This window comes from Anarrhichthys ocellatus, unplaced genomic scaffold (genome assembly GCF_004355925.1).
Source record: "Anarrhichthys ocellatus isolate YVR2014 unplaced genomic scaffold, GSC_Weel_1.0 scaffold7, whole genome shotgun sequence".
In the NCBI taxonomy this organism is placed as follows: Eukaryota; Metazoa; Chordata; class Actinopteri; order Perciformes; family Anarhichadidae; genus Anarrhichthys; species Anarrhichthys ocellatus.
Genome location: NW_022280037.1, coordinates 7,615,539 through 7,629,720, shown reverse-complemented (window position 1 = coordinate 7,629,720; position 14,182 = coordinate 7,615,539). Strand labels below are relative to the sequence as shown.

Below are 14,182 nucleotides of genomic sequence, written 5' to 3'. Positions count from 1 at the left end.
TGTAGCTTGTAATGGACACACCATGTAGTTCAGTATTCACAAGTAAAAGATGGACAACACACAAGTGAAAAAAAAAGAAAGACAGACAGACTAAACAAGATGGTAACATGCAGTGGAGAGCAAAGAGATGTAGTCCCTTCTGGTCTCAACAGATGGCAGTATGGCTGCATTAAAAAGGCAGCTGGAGTATCAACAATGCTGTTCATACAAGGTCCACTCAATCCTTGGACAGACTGGCTAGACAGCATCGAAGTATTCTCGGATTTTCTTACTTTTTTTCTGCAAAGTCAAAATGTTTGCATAAATAAACCACAAATTCCACCAGTTGAGATCCATTAATATGGATGGAGGAAAATTTGGGGGGAAATTATAAAAAAATTGCCTCTGTATGTGGTTTCCATTGCAATATCTATACAAAGTGTTTTTCTATATTATTTTTTTATCATCAAAAAATGAAAATCAAACGTAGCTGAAATGTGTCTAATTAAATTAAAATCTAAGAAGAAAGATTTTCCACCTAAGAAATCCTTGCTTATACCTACTTTGAAGTTGTTGTAAACATTTTTATTTTACAGTAAAAGAGCCCCAGAGATAATAACATTCTTACTACAGCAAAATGATAAAATGCATTGCACTGAAAATCCCTGCTGAAAAATAGAGCAAATATTAACATTTGTGTCGGAGCATCAAATTCAACTCAATAAATGTTGACATGTGGAAAATATTGTGTACTCTATTTTATATTGAATGAACTCTTACCCTGAGCATCTCAACTACATTACATTACCCAGACTTACGGGGCCTGACATCCCCTTACATAATAAATCCATAATATCAATAATAAATATATATTAAAATTGAACATGCTGATATGTCCGCAGAAAAAAAAAAATCAGGGGGCTGTATATTATTCATCTGCAGCCGTTTTTACCTCACTAAAGCGTGTTTTGATGACAATGGCTTTTGAAAAATGAATGACCCAGGTTAAAAGTTACTACTCAGAAGAATTGCTCCGTGTCAAATTTTTTGATGAAGCGAGTGGCCAAAAGTAAATGGAGTGTAAGCGCTAACTCTTGTCTGACTCATCTGTAGTACTGAAGAAAAAAATATCAGCTAATTTAATGAAGACAAAATGGCAACACTCGCACACTATTGCATGCGGATGTAATAATCATTCCTAACCACAGGCACTGACTGCCACTTTTAATGTGTGCAGCTTATGGAATCGCAGAAACATAGTGAGTGCATAACAATTATAGAAACCATCTATAAGAGCAGTTTCCTAAAATACACAAGCCACAGTGCAGGGCTGCACAGCAGTCAGTAGGGGAATCTGCTGCAGTAACAAGCCGTCTCTAAAAGCCACTCATTCTGGGTGGGTGACTATCAGTGTTACAAACACTGTGTTGGTTGGTAACACATCCATCAAGCTTTATTGTTATATATCATTTATTATGTGCTAACAAAACACTATTAATACAATTCTAGACAATTTAATTTAATTCTATTTGGCTGATAACTATACGTCAAAAATATGAAACAATTCAGTTTTGTGTTTTCCCTATTTGCACATATGTTTAATTACATTTCCTTACAGCTAGATTCCTCTAAAGTTTGTGTTACTTGTTTTGGATAAAAAAATGTTTGGCTATGAGTGAAATATTGATAAGTTAGGGGGTTATATTTCTCCCTAACGCTGTTCCCTATTAGTTTCTGTATGTCACCACACTAGTATGTGTGTGGCAAATAGCTCCTGTATTGTTCTGTCTGTATTTGCCACAGAAGTATATTTCACAAGGAGCATCTTCCAGTCCCTCCCTATCTGTGTGTGTGTGTGTGTGTGTGTGTGTGTGTGTGTGTGCAAGCCCTGTCAGCTATGCCCTCTCGTCACTGCAGGGGGAAAAAACACACCCGGGCAGCTCTGAATATAGTGGCTAGTTACCATAGTAATGGGATGGTCATACGTCTCTCCTCTCTCAGACAGTGATGGGAGTGGACAGGACATGGCGCTATGCTTTTTATCTATGCATTTGGTATTCAGTTATTTCATTCCACAAATAAAAAGTCAAGCCACTGCACCTCTCCCTTTTTCCCTATTTAAATTGAGGGGTAAAATGGGAAGTAAAAAGTTGGATATGGGGGGTAATAATTCACACATGGGACTACAAATAATGATGTGTTTTGACTGAGTGTTTGTGATCGCAGTTGTAACAGCGCAAATGTCTTGGCATATATCTGCTGTGGTGGGATCTTTGCACGACGCTTTTCAGATGCCTCCTTGATATCTCTGAACCGTTTGCCCCTCCGCTGCTCATCGGCAGTGACAAAGTGAGAAGAAAACAAGCGCGAGCACACACACACACGCATAGACACTCGTGTAGCATGTGGTCGTCTCAAATTAAAAAAGAAAAGAGTAATCCATTTATCAAAGAAAATCATATTCAGACATCATTACTGAATACATTCATCTACATTCCATTAAATGGTCTAGTATATTCTATTCATATACTGTAGCCTCAAAGATATTTTACATAATACTTGTTTACACAGAAAGTAGACAGACTCGGATGGGGGGCTGACCATTCACTAGAGACACCAGAGACCAGTTCTCTTAAGGCTTCCCGGGTGATTAAGGATGGTTATGTGGGACACGTACACACATTACTTATACGGCATATATTTACATGCATATCTAGTTTAGGTGTATCTCCGCATCATTCAGTATGTAAAAGAGGAAGACGGACGATGGCTGTGGATATCCTGTCCTTGCTCCCCATGGCTTGTTGACATGAACCAAGGCAGTCAGGCACCAATAATACATGAAGAGCTGTTCAAAGGCAATTAGGATCAGTTGTCAGGGCCGGGCCCATTAATGAGTGGGAGTGTGGCAGGGGCCGGGGTGGAAGCACAGCGCTGGCGTACGCGTCCGCGTGAGAGTCGATGCACTCTGACAGATCCAGTCCTTCCCCTGTCCTCGCCTGGTACAAGCTGATACCAGTCTGTCCCCACGTGGTGCTGCAGAAGCAGCGGCACAGGATAATGTATTAAAGAACGCACTGACTCCTGAAAATGACCACCGCAATGCCAGGTCAGCCTCTACGCAGTCACAGCAGGAGAGAAAAGGGGGGACGTGGGGCGCGTAGGACAGGATTGGGAGGAACATAATTACCTCCTCTGCCGTCTACCACTTCCCATACAACTGCCCCCTCATCAGATTAAAAACGTAGTCTGATATGACCTCTCACATACATGTGTACACATTTACAGGCACAAGTGCCCAACCCCGACCAATAGCTCTAACAATGTCCCAGGACAGCGCTATGACCAAGTGTCAACGCAGATATACATCTTGCTATTGTAAGCAATATTAGTGGAGGGGGAAATAAGTCCCTGTTTTCCATACAAGAGTATGCAGACCTGCACACGAGCAAACATTTGCCAACAAATGTTTCGGTGCTGATGGTTTAAGATAACGTGTGTTTGCTCAATCATCCATTTTGTTTGTCTTTGCTTACATTTTTTTCTATTTGCGTGTCAATCAAAGCAGATTAAATGCTGTACATACCCGTCCTGTCAGTCAGTCATGAGTGTGTTACAGTGACCAAACCAGTTTACCTTGTGATACAGCTAGGGCCTTTCACAAAGAGCTCACAGGTGTGTGTGTGTGTGTGTGTGTGTGTGTCTGTGTCTATTTGTGTGTAAAAACCTGGCCTCGGGGCATACAGCCGACAAGCCACTGCAGCAAGGTCTTACTGGGTTTGATCAGTATGTTTTGTGTGTGTCCAGTTCAAATGAAGACAGTTGACCCCAGTGTTTGGGTAGGATGAGTAAAGCCTACAGAGACAGACTCAGGTGATGTACAGAGACAGGAGCTCGCTGGAGAAAGGCTGCGAGGTGAAACCCGACTGTCTGTCAAAAACCTTTCTGACTCTCCTCAGACAAAAGGTTCAACTCATTGCACACCATTCAGGCATTCAGGAAGGGAAACAACGGGCCTATTCTACTTGTGTCTTCAGTAAAATGAAAAGAAAAAACAAATCTGTGTTAACATCCACCACTGCAACTAGGAACAAGTGACTACAAGTGCTGAAGACCGTAGTTTTGAGAAGCTTTCAATCTCATGACTGCTCAAACCGCTGAGCCTTCAAGACCTCATTTTTCATCGACTCAATTACCCGACAACGGTTCCCCTCCTGGCCCCACCCCTTCCTCCCTGCCTCATCTCCCCCTCCTCCCTGGTTGGAAGTGATCATTTGTTCTTTATTAAAGTTGATAACATCCCTCGCATTGTCTGAGTGTGCATGCTAGCGAGCCGCCCCTACTGTTCTAGCCTCCAGCGCTTCGTATTATTGGCGCATTATTTCACGCATGCCCTCCTCTTTTATCAAGTGCTTTTGAAGTAATGTTAATAGACTAGAAAATTGAGACATTTATGAAGTATGGGCCGTGTTTATGAAAAAATCCATAAAGTATGACAGGGGAGAGGTGAGATAAAAGCAAGGTTTTAATAGATTATGGCAAACAGGGGAGATGCGTCAGATGCTGACAGGCACCTCCTCTGAGATCTCTCACATTTTATGGGATTAATTTTGTTGTATTAGAAATGAAGTTAAATGTCCTAATTAATCTGTTCGTGCTGCATGAATACCTCCCCGAACGCAGATGCACGTACACACACTGTTTTTGGGCTAATTACTCTTCTGTGGTAATTGAGGAAGATGCAGTCTCTAGATGTAAAGGAAGTTTGGGGAGATGGGGGGGCGCTGCCGAATTGTGCACGTTGACTCTTTTACAGTAGCGAAACGTTCCGACTGAGAACAAACCATAAAACTACAGCACTTAGCTTAATTTCTGCTATTCATCACTAACATTTCTGCTTTCTCACTCACCACACTAGCTCATATTTATCTGTCATCCCTTTGATTGTTCACCATAAACCAGTGCTGCTATCTTCACAAACTCTTTGTGTGCTATGTGTTCTCCAGCTACATTTTTTAGAGAAATCACTGTAACATACCAGTATGCTTCTTTTAAAACACAGATGGAGATTAATCGTATGAAGTATGTTCAACTTAGTTTGTGATTCTTGCACACATATTATTCTCTACTGTCAATTATCTTAACAAGTCCTTAAAGTCATTTACAATACTCTCTATATGCGATGTTATTGACGGAAATAAACAAAATCTAAATGAGGCTCCAAACAAGCAGAAGAAACGTCTACCTATGCTCTTCTTTTAGTCTGGTCCTACATGGGTGACCCAACCTCAATATGACTCAGCTTGACCTCTGAACTTATCATCAAGAGAGTCAGACGAAGTTCAGCTCATTGTTTTTAGACATTGAGTCTCCTTAAAAGGAGATTATTCAAATTCTACAACCCGCCACCGTACACTCCTCCCTTTGACGCTAATTGGCAGCGTCAGATCCACTTCCCTCCTGATGCCTCACAGTCCACTTTGACAATTTTCAAAATCCAATGCAAATCCTATCGCAGGCTTGTTGCAAGACGGTCTTCCACATTATTGACTGTCACTCACAATTATGGGAATGAGGCAAGGGGTTAGTGTTCACCAGCAACCTGAGGCTAGAGCAGTCAGCTCCCAAAGCACACCCCGCAGAATCTGATCAGTGAGTATAATTTCCTCGCAAATATCCCAGGGGTGAACCACTTACCTTAACAGGAAATAGGAGATGTTTAACAGCCATTCAACCGATAGTCCTCCTATTCAGACCCGGTTTGGCTTTTGTGTGTGCCTGTGTAAATGTGGCTCCAAAGGGAATGTGATGGAGCAGGAAGAATGAATCTAAAATAGATGTGGTAAACGTCCTGCAGTTTGAGACTCCTGTTGTTACCTCTGACTTCAGCAAATGACGGGTCAATTTTTCTTCCATCTGGCAACTCAAATGTGTAATTGTCTGTTAGTACAAATGGATTTCTGTGTAAAGATGTGGCACATTGCTGGCTAAAGAAACCCATTCTTTTTTTTCCTGCTATTATCTTAATGCAATGGAATTGTTTAAAAGCTCCTTTTAAGAAACAACTGACAGAAGATGCAGTCATAAGCATGCCATTACTTGGCTTTTGTTGTAATGAGAGAAGTAGTTTTGATATTTTGCACAAAATAAATACTGGATGTCTGAGAGCTTCTTTTGTTCTCAATAAATTGATGTATTAAAAACAGTGAAATGTCTTATATCTTAATTAGATTATGCAAATTGTGTCTGAAGAAATGACAGCAAAATTTGCATTAGATGTCTGATAAATAAGACAGCAAAACAAAAAACCGCGGCGAGAGCTTTGATACTGCTGCACTCACAAATGATATACTACAAGGATACATGTTAATGTGAATACAACCTCTAAACCCGTGTCAATCAGGAAAAATATGAAACAGTGTAAAAACAAAGCATACATTAAATCACTGCTCTCATCTTTATAGCTTGCGGCTTTTACCTAAACTACCGGTATATCATACATTAACATACAATACACCAAGAGGCCCGCAGCTCTGACATCATAAAGGTTAACTAATTCTTTAAATCAAGTCAGATCTGAATCTGTCAGCTCGCCAGGCCAAGTTGACAGTCAGTCAGCTTGCCATTCCCGAGAGCTGAAGCTGAGAGATTTGACAAGCCAGGCAGATAGATGAATAGATGGATGGCGTCTGAAGGTCCAGCATCCATCACATGCCAATCCCTAATGCCGTTCCACTCTACCTTCACCAGACCCAGCCTTTCAATGTGGAAAAACCTACTGTAATCACATCCTGCACGACCAGAGTGCATGGTCTGTCAGTAGCCATGTGCTGTCTCTCAAACCACTGAACACTTGTCAAAAGTGTCCCAATAAACTGGTCCCAATAGAGTTGATCAGTTTATAGCCCTATTTGAATACAGCGCATTCAAATGGTTAGCATTACTACACTCTGTCAATATAACCAACAAGAAAGTTAACGCTTAACCACAATTAGTCATCAAAGGCGAGGCTCAATTATTTATTTTATCCTGCATTAAGTCATTGCCCCTTCAAAGACCTCATCAGAAAAACAACTCTGCTTCACAAAACTGATTACGTTCTCTGGACATAATTAAGATCACAAATTCATCCTTTAATCATTTCAAGTTCAATCCCCCCCATTCCATCCCCCGTGTAGAGCCGGATCCTTCTTTTAATTACCAGTTCTTTTCCACAGACGGTGAACGTGGAGGCCTCCAGGTTATTTGGTCTCAGACGGCAGCTTTTCCGTCTCTGTTGTTGCCAGAGCCCTGTCACCATGGTGTCACACGGCAACAGTCACCAAGGAAAATTGTCATTAAGATGGAGTCAACGTACTGGTGAGAGGAGGGGTGGCACAGCATGCTTGCTCACAGCGAGGGGGTAATTGTATCAATATGTAAAAATCTCTAGCTGTACTGAAGAGTTGTTAATACATTTTTGATCAAATTAAGTCATCGTAGCGTGGAAGAGGAGCAGACACTGAGAGGCGACACGGGGGTCGTGTGAAGCTTTGTGCACAGCTCTGAGCAAGCAAACTCCTCTCATTGTTTTCTCAAATTGCTTTGGATGTGAATGATCATTAGAGGTATGAGAGATCAGGCTGTTTTCCAGAGGCGATAGCACATGCCTACAGCTGACTTCAATTTCATGTCTCAATGAGACTCCATTGAGGAAATCAAGTTAAAAGCAAACCTGATTCTGTAGGTTACATCTCAGGAATCCAAAACCTCGGAGCTTCAGTGACACACTGGTGAGATATGCCGTCAAGCTCTCAATGAATGGGTAATCCACACATGTTCTCACTCATGGACGGATTTGGCTGCAGGATCAAGGACAGCGTGGAGGAGATGGACGCTATCCTTGTTGACAGTACCTTGACAAGTGTAATCCCATATAATACACACCGGGTAAACAAAACACCAAGCCAACCGTGCAACCGCGGCCCGCACTTCCTCTGCTCAGCCTTTGAATTTGACATTCTTCCTGGGTTTGAAACAATACGAAAGAAGTTGTATTCGTAGCTTTACAAACAAGTGCAAAGATGGATACACACTGCCCACTATAATAGGGATACATATTTACAAGTATACATAAAAGTAGTAATGCGAACAAACTATCACACATAACAACAATCACATGCATCTGCACGCATGCAGCTACACATAAACAGAGACAACAGAGACAAACACAGGTTACTGCACGTAATCGGAGACCCTTTAATTGCTTTGTAAGAGTCAAGCACAACAAAGCATTATAAGAATCCCCAGCGAGGTTCGTCATTCATCCAAGTAATCCTTGGTAGTTCTACATTGATCTATTAGTCACCTAAAGTATAAGGTAATACTTTGAATGGGGCAAAAGGGGGCTCGGCCCCTTAGACAAGGATCAAGGGATTCAGTGGATTCAGTTTCACGATCATTTGCAATTATTAGCCAAAGAAGTTATGTGAAAGAGAGGGGGTGAAATGAACAGAAAATGAACAGAAATTAATAAATGTGTGTAGATAACTGGGTGGCCTGCAAAGCACACCATTTAACAAGACCTTAATGCTGAACATCATTAGCTGAATAATTAAATTGGTCTATTGAAAGTTTAGTTTATAATTAATCTAATAAACTGTCGGCACTCTTACCCCCCCCCACCCTGTTGTGGACCTTGGAGCCTTACCCTGAGGGCCTGACTGTAGGGCCCGATGTTGGCTGGGGCCCAGTGGGACAGGCTCTGGACATGCAGGGCTTCCCTCTGGTGGAAGCAGCCTTCCTCCGGGGGCTCGGTCCAGTCATGGAGCAGGCAGTCCATCTGCAGCAGCTGACCGGCAGGTAGAGGAGCCTGAACACACACCCTACAAGGAAAAGAGAGGAAACATGGAAGGAATGCGAGAATTGAGAATAAAGCTGCTGAAGAGAAGCACATGTATTTGGAGTGAATGTAAATGTTCCTTAACAGAGAGAAGGAAAACAGTGGGAAAGGTCTGTTTGTGTGTTTGCACCTTTACCTTGCTGGAGGGTTCATGCCAAAGTGTTTCTTATAGACGGTGTTGAGAGGAACAAAGTCTTCCATGGACCTCACATACAGATGTACAAGGATGATGTCCGTCATCTTCCAGCCTCTGTTGTCCAACTCACCTGGACACAGCCAACACGTTGCACTGTAAATAACTGTAGTGTAGCATATCATAAATTGTGGTAACATAACCTTACCTACAACAAACTTACACCCATCTTGGCTAAGCTAACGAATGCATATTTGGTAAATGTGGTTGTGTTCCACATATAAGTGGTATCGAGCAGTATATACCAAAAATAAGTGCTGCATTTGGCCCCAGTATAGTCTTATTTGTAACGGGTCACCAATTCCAACAAATTTGTTCTTTGAGATTCATCTTTTTGGTTTATCTCGCTAAAAATATTCTAGTTCTAGTATTTCTTTATTTGGTTTTGAGCAAGTCGTGAGTTGTATCTATTCCCACTGCAACATACGAACTTGCCAGTGACAAACAAATACTCATGCAGTCTAAGTCAGTGTGCAGGCATTTGATGCTGTCAAAATGTCAGGCTCACAACCTTCCATAAAGTCAGTCTGTTCAAAAAGTAATTTGAAGGCTATCACTACTGTAGTTAAGAGGTGGATAGTTTCTATGTTTTTCCCTGGCACTTGAATCCATTGAAACCGCATTAAAGTGGTAATGGTATGTGTCCCCTTCTATAAAGAGCAGTCTAACGCAGTATGTGTGCATATCGTAGGCTTTGGATTCAAACACAGGCACAAGGGCTCAAAGCAAAGCCTTTCACCCTACAATCATTTGAAAGAGCTTCAAGTTTGTTTTTCCTTTGCCAACACCAGCGTCTCAGACTACTTCGCCCTCATACAAAGAGGTTGTTCATTAAATATTAACTTGTTTAATATTGTCTCTGCACTGTGAAGGCTGTTCAGCCGAGCACCACGATAAACATTAAATATGCTTTTCATCTTTCGCTCCTCTTTCTCCATCAAAAATGAGCATGAGAGGGAAAAAAAAAAGAATCAGATACAGTGTAGAAGCCTGCACTTTTAAACTTCTGCAGGGCAAAAACGATAACCCACCCAACATGACTGCAGTGTGAGTGTATGCGTTTTAAAAGAGGCTTTGTTTTGGGTTAATTTGAAGTGCTTGTCCTTGTTTGGTGGCCAACTCGCGATCCCAATCTTGTGACGGACGGAGTCTCTGACACACAGGGTTTTGCCTGCTGGGTTGACAAGCACTTCTGAATAAGTAACGACTTCTCAAGCTCCTCCTCCTCTTATGTCTTTAGCTAACGCGGCAAGGAGAAACAAAGACGCCCAAGGGACAAAGAAGTTTTTCCCCATATGTTTTTCTCTAACGGATGTTTGGGGCTCAAGTAGTACAGTAAGCCTTGTAGAATATGTTTTACTGAGCTGCTCAAATCACCCCTGGACAAAGGAATTCTGTATCATCTCCCCTTGGTCATATCAAAGAGTTATTATTTGATTGAAGAAAACGCGACTTCTTAAAGGTTAGTTTACTTGCAAATGACGTCGCGTGGGCCTTTTCTTCTGCGATTCAAGGGAGGCAAAAAGGAATTTTCTAGTAGACCCTCATTTTCCCCCCCCGAGTGTAGAGATATTTAAAAGCATGTTCACAGCAGACGAACACCATGTTCTTCAAAACTGTTCACTGTGTCGCCCAACATGTTCTCTCCCTCACACTTTCCCTTACTTTGCAGCTGTTTGAAAGCCGCCGATGTCTGGCCCTGGATCCCGAGATCTTTGCACTGAAGGCCGTTGACGCCCGAGATCCACTGATAGCCTTTGGAGCTTCTTGGTGAGCAGGATGGAGGGAGGTCTGCAGGAAGAGGTAAAAGAAAAGGAAGAAGTTGATTTTCACACATATTTTGTACAGTACAAATGGTTGGTCCAGGCTTATAATGCTCGTTGAAGACTTTTAGATCGTAGAAAATGAGTGTGTACATTTTTTTCTTCATTTACAACGAAGGCATATGCTGTACGAGAGGTAATTCATGCATAGGTGGTTCATGTCTACGGAGAAAATAATTCAGAGATTGTCACAAATACACAGAGAAGATGACAGCGCTTGTCAAAGACTCACACAGAAATACTAGCATCATGACGCTGGCCGCATGACACAGATTCAGGGAGCAAACACCACACACAAATATCATTTGACACACACACACACACACACACACACACACACACACACTCATAAACACACACTCAAGCATGCTTGTCAGCACGTGCATGTCTCACCAAAAATGAATCTCACCGTGGCCCTGCTGACAACTAAGGTCACAATTTGATGTAAATTCTTGCTCGTTGTCTTGAGCTTGATCAGCATATTCCACCTCCTCAGTCATCTTGTCAATGGCGTTCTGGCAAGGACAACTACCATGGGGCACAGCTCTCGCCACCACATCCTGCAATAAAGCACCACAGGGAATACATTAGGCCAAACGCCCACCAAAGTGCGCTGAGCCTTTTGCAAAGACAGACAAAACGCTGTATAATTAGCCAGCCTTTTCAAATACCCCACCAAGCGGGCTATGTGTGTGTGTGTGTGTCAGTCTTTCATGACAAGGGCCCAGATACATATAACTTCAAGGTGAATGAATATGAAACAACATGCTAACATATTCGTGGTTCAGGCGAATAGGGAGTGGTGTTTTCTGATACTGTAGATTCAATCATGCTGGCTGTCAGTCAAAACTCATGACTGGATGGGTGAGACATGTTTTGGATTTCACCAGTCTCTTCCTGCTGTTTAGTTATACTTTCCTTTGCTACTTCTTTAAATAACAAATCATTACCATATTTCTCTGAGGCATACATATTACCTGCCAAATCGTGCTGGGGCGTTACACATTTGAATACATATTTCATATTTCCTTAACGCCCCTCCTCACCCTGCCGAACACTCATTCACCCCCCTCATCTGCTGTCAACTGCATTAGGCCGTATGATAATCAAATTAATTATACTTCAGCCCCTCTCTCCTGGCCAGCATGAAAAATAGCTTGACTAGCATTAACGCAGGGCAAATGATGGTGGTCCATCCCCACCCCCTGAGCCCGGTGCAGTTTCCTCTAGTGCTAGTGTCACCGCAGATCTGTCACCCTGACGAGAAGAGCTTCAGAAGGCTGAACCAGGGCAGGTTCTCCCCTGGTTGCCACCCCCCCTTCCTTTTCCCTTCCCCTCCCCTTGCAGGCCCTGGATCTCCCTGCTCTTCCCCCAGCAACCTAGGGGGGGCTACAGGGGCTGTGGGAGCGTGTGGGCGCGTGTGTGTTTGTGTGATGGGGGTGGGAGCAGCGGCGTGGGGAGTGAAAAAATATATAGCTGTAGGGAGTGAGGCTGCAGGGTCACGGAGGTTGTGGGATGGGGGTATGTTTTCTGTCCATAACAGTCCCAGCCCCCACCCAACATGCAGATAGACACACACGCAATCCTACATACACGAACGCACGCTGTCTTGCCCACAAACAAACACAAAATCAAATGTAAACATTACTGTGTGATGTGCAAAGAAACGCACAAGCAAATCGCATGCCCTTACCCTGGAGACATGCTGAGCCACGGGCGAGTAGCATCCCTCAGTGAAACCCTTATAGAACCCCGCGGCAACAAATACGATAACATGCATGCAGCACTTCCTGTCGCCAGGAAAACGCATCAACTAGTAGGTGTCTTATTAAACCAGACAATTATAACCAGACTAATTAACTGAGGTCAATGTCTCCATCACAGGATTTTTGACAAGACTTTAAGGATTATTATAAAGTTGTCAGTTCTTGCAGGAAAAGTGAAATGTTACGAAGTGTCCCCCATCGTGTCTGTGCAGCCCCATTCAGCTCCTTCTAATATACCAAAAGCCAATTCCTACTGCCCCCCGCAACCCCCGCCTGTGTCCGCTTAGCCAGCTACCTGAATGCAAAGCGCCTTAATGTGAGCCGACATGTTTATTAAGCTGGGCCTAGTTTCCGGCTGTAGTGAATATTGCAGACGTCAAAGTAGGCCATGTGGGGCTAGAGGAGAGAGAGCGAGGGATGAAGGGAGACACCGAGAGCAAGAGTGTGCGAAAGAGAGAGGCCCTCTGGAGGGCGGTCTGAACCCTGCCCCACAGTGCTGTGTTTCTCTTCTGCTCGACAAAGTTATCAGACACCAAAAGGTTTTGTTCTTGTATTTGTTTTGCCCTCAGAGTGGTTTTGAAGCAATCAACCCCAGGGTGACTCAAACTTGTGTTGTGAAATCATTGATACAGCATTGAACAGCATTGATCCCATTTGCAAAACAAGCCGTACTCATGGATTCCTTCAGAAATATGACTCACGGCATCCTTGTTCTCGGTGTGTATCTCAGTGAAGTTTAGGTAGCCAACAGGAGCGAAGGCATCTGCTGAGTGGATCACCATCTCTGTTGCATCACTGAACACACACACACACACACACACACACACACACACACACACACACACACACACACACACGTGAAAAAACTTTCATGTACAGAGGTGTTGGCAAAAATAAAACATCAATTTACAAAAATAAAACAGTCACATGCTGAAAATAGTGTCCATATAATACAGACAAATGAATGTAAATATATATTGCCTTACTCACATGACCATCTTCTTTTTGAAGAGGGGACAATCAAGGGTGAAGGTTTCATATTCGCCCCCTTCTCCACAAATATGAACTCCATACTTCTGGGAGAGCTGATCAGTGAAAGCAAAACATCTTATTAAAATGTTTTGAAACTCCTGTATTTCTTTGAACAAAGTATTCAAAATGTAACTTTATGTTCCAATTCATAGTCTAGAAATATCAAGTAATTTGAAATAATACAAGTCTTACATTAACACAAGTATCCTCATGTTTAAATGAGAAGTGTATTACTTTTGACACCAAAATATTTCCAACATTGTGGTAAAAACCAGCAACTGTACATGCTTGGTGTGACTGGGATATTCAGGGATATTTTCTCACAATAAGCACAGAAAGCAGAGCACTAAGAATACAATTACTCAAAAACTAAAAATCAAAGTAAAATATATTCCCCTGTAGTATTAAGTACTTGAACATGCACATCAGCTAACCTGGGCTGTGAGCAAATGGCGTACAAATAGAAATACATGGAAGTACTGCAGTCTAGAGTGTAAAGTGTGTGGAA

General features: G+C 42.5%; 1 protein-coding gene across 1 annotated transcript in view; it reads right to left on the bottom strand.

The window, feature by feature from the left end:
• The window catches only part of dph6 (diphthamine biosynthesis 6), a 56,129-nt gene that overhangs the window by 18,720 nt on the left and 23,227 nt on the right, over positions 1-14,182 (bottom strand). Inside the window, exons 7-12 of the mRNA XM_031847141.1 lie at positions 13,633-13,727; positions 13,344-13,437; positions 11,286-11,436; positions 10,719-10,844; positions 8,997-9,126; positions 8,669-8,843 (exon numbers count right to left, since the gene is read on the bottom strand). Of these exons, the coding sequence (XP_031703001.1) occupies positions 8,669-8,843; positions 8,997-9,126; positions 10,719-10,844; positions 11,286-11,436; positions 13,344-13,437; positions 13,633-13,727 (771 nt within the window). The remainder of the gene's footprint in view (positions 1-8,668; positions 8,844-8,996; positions 9,127-10,718; positions 10,845-11,285; positions 11,437-13,343; positions 13,438-13,632; positions 13,728-14,182) is intronic.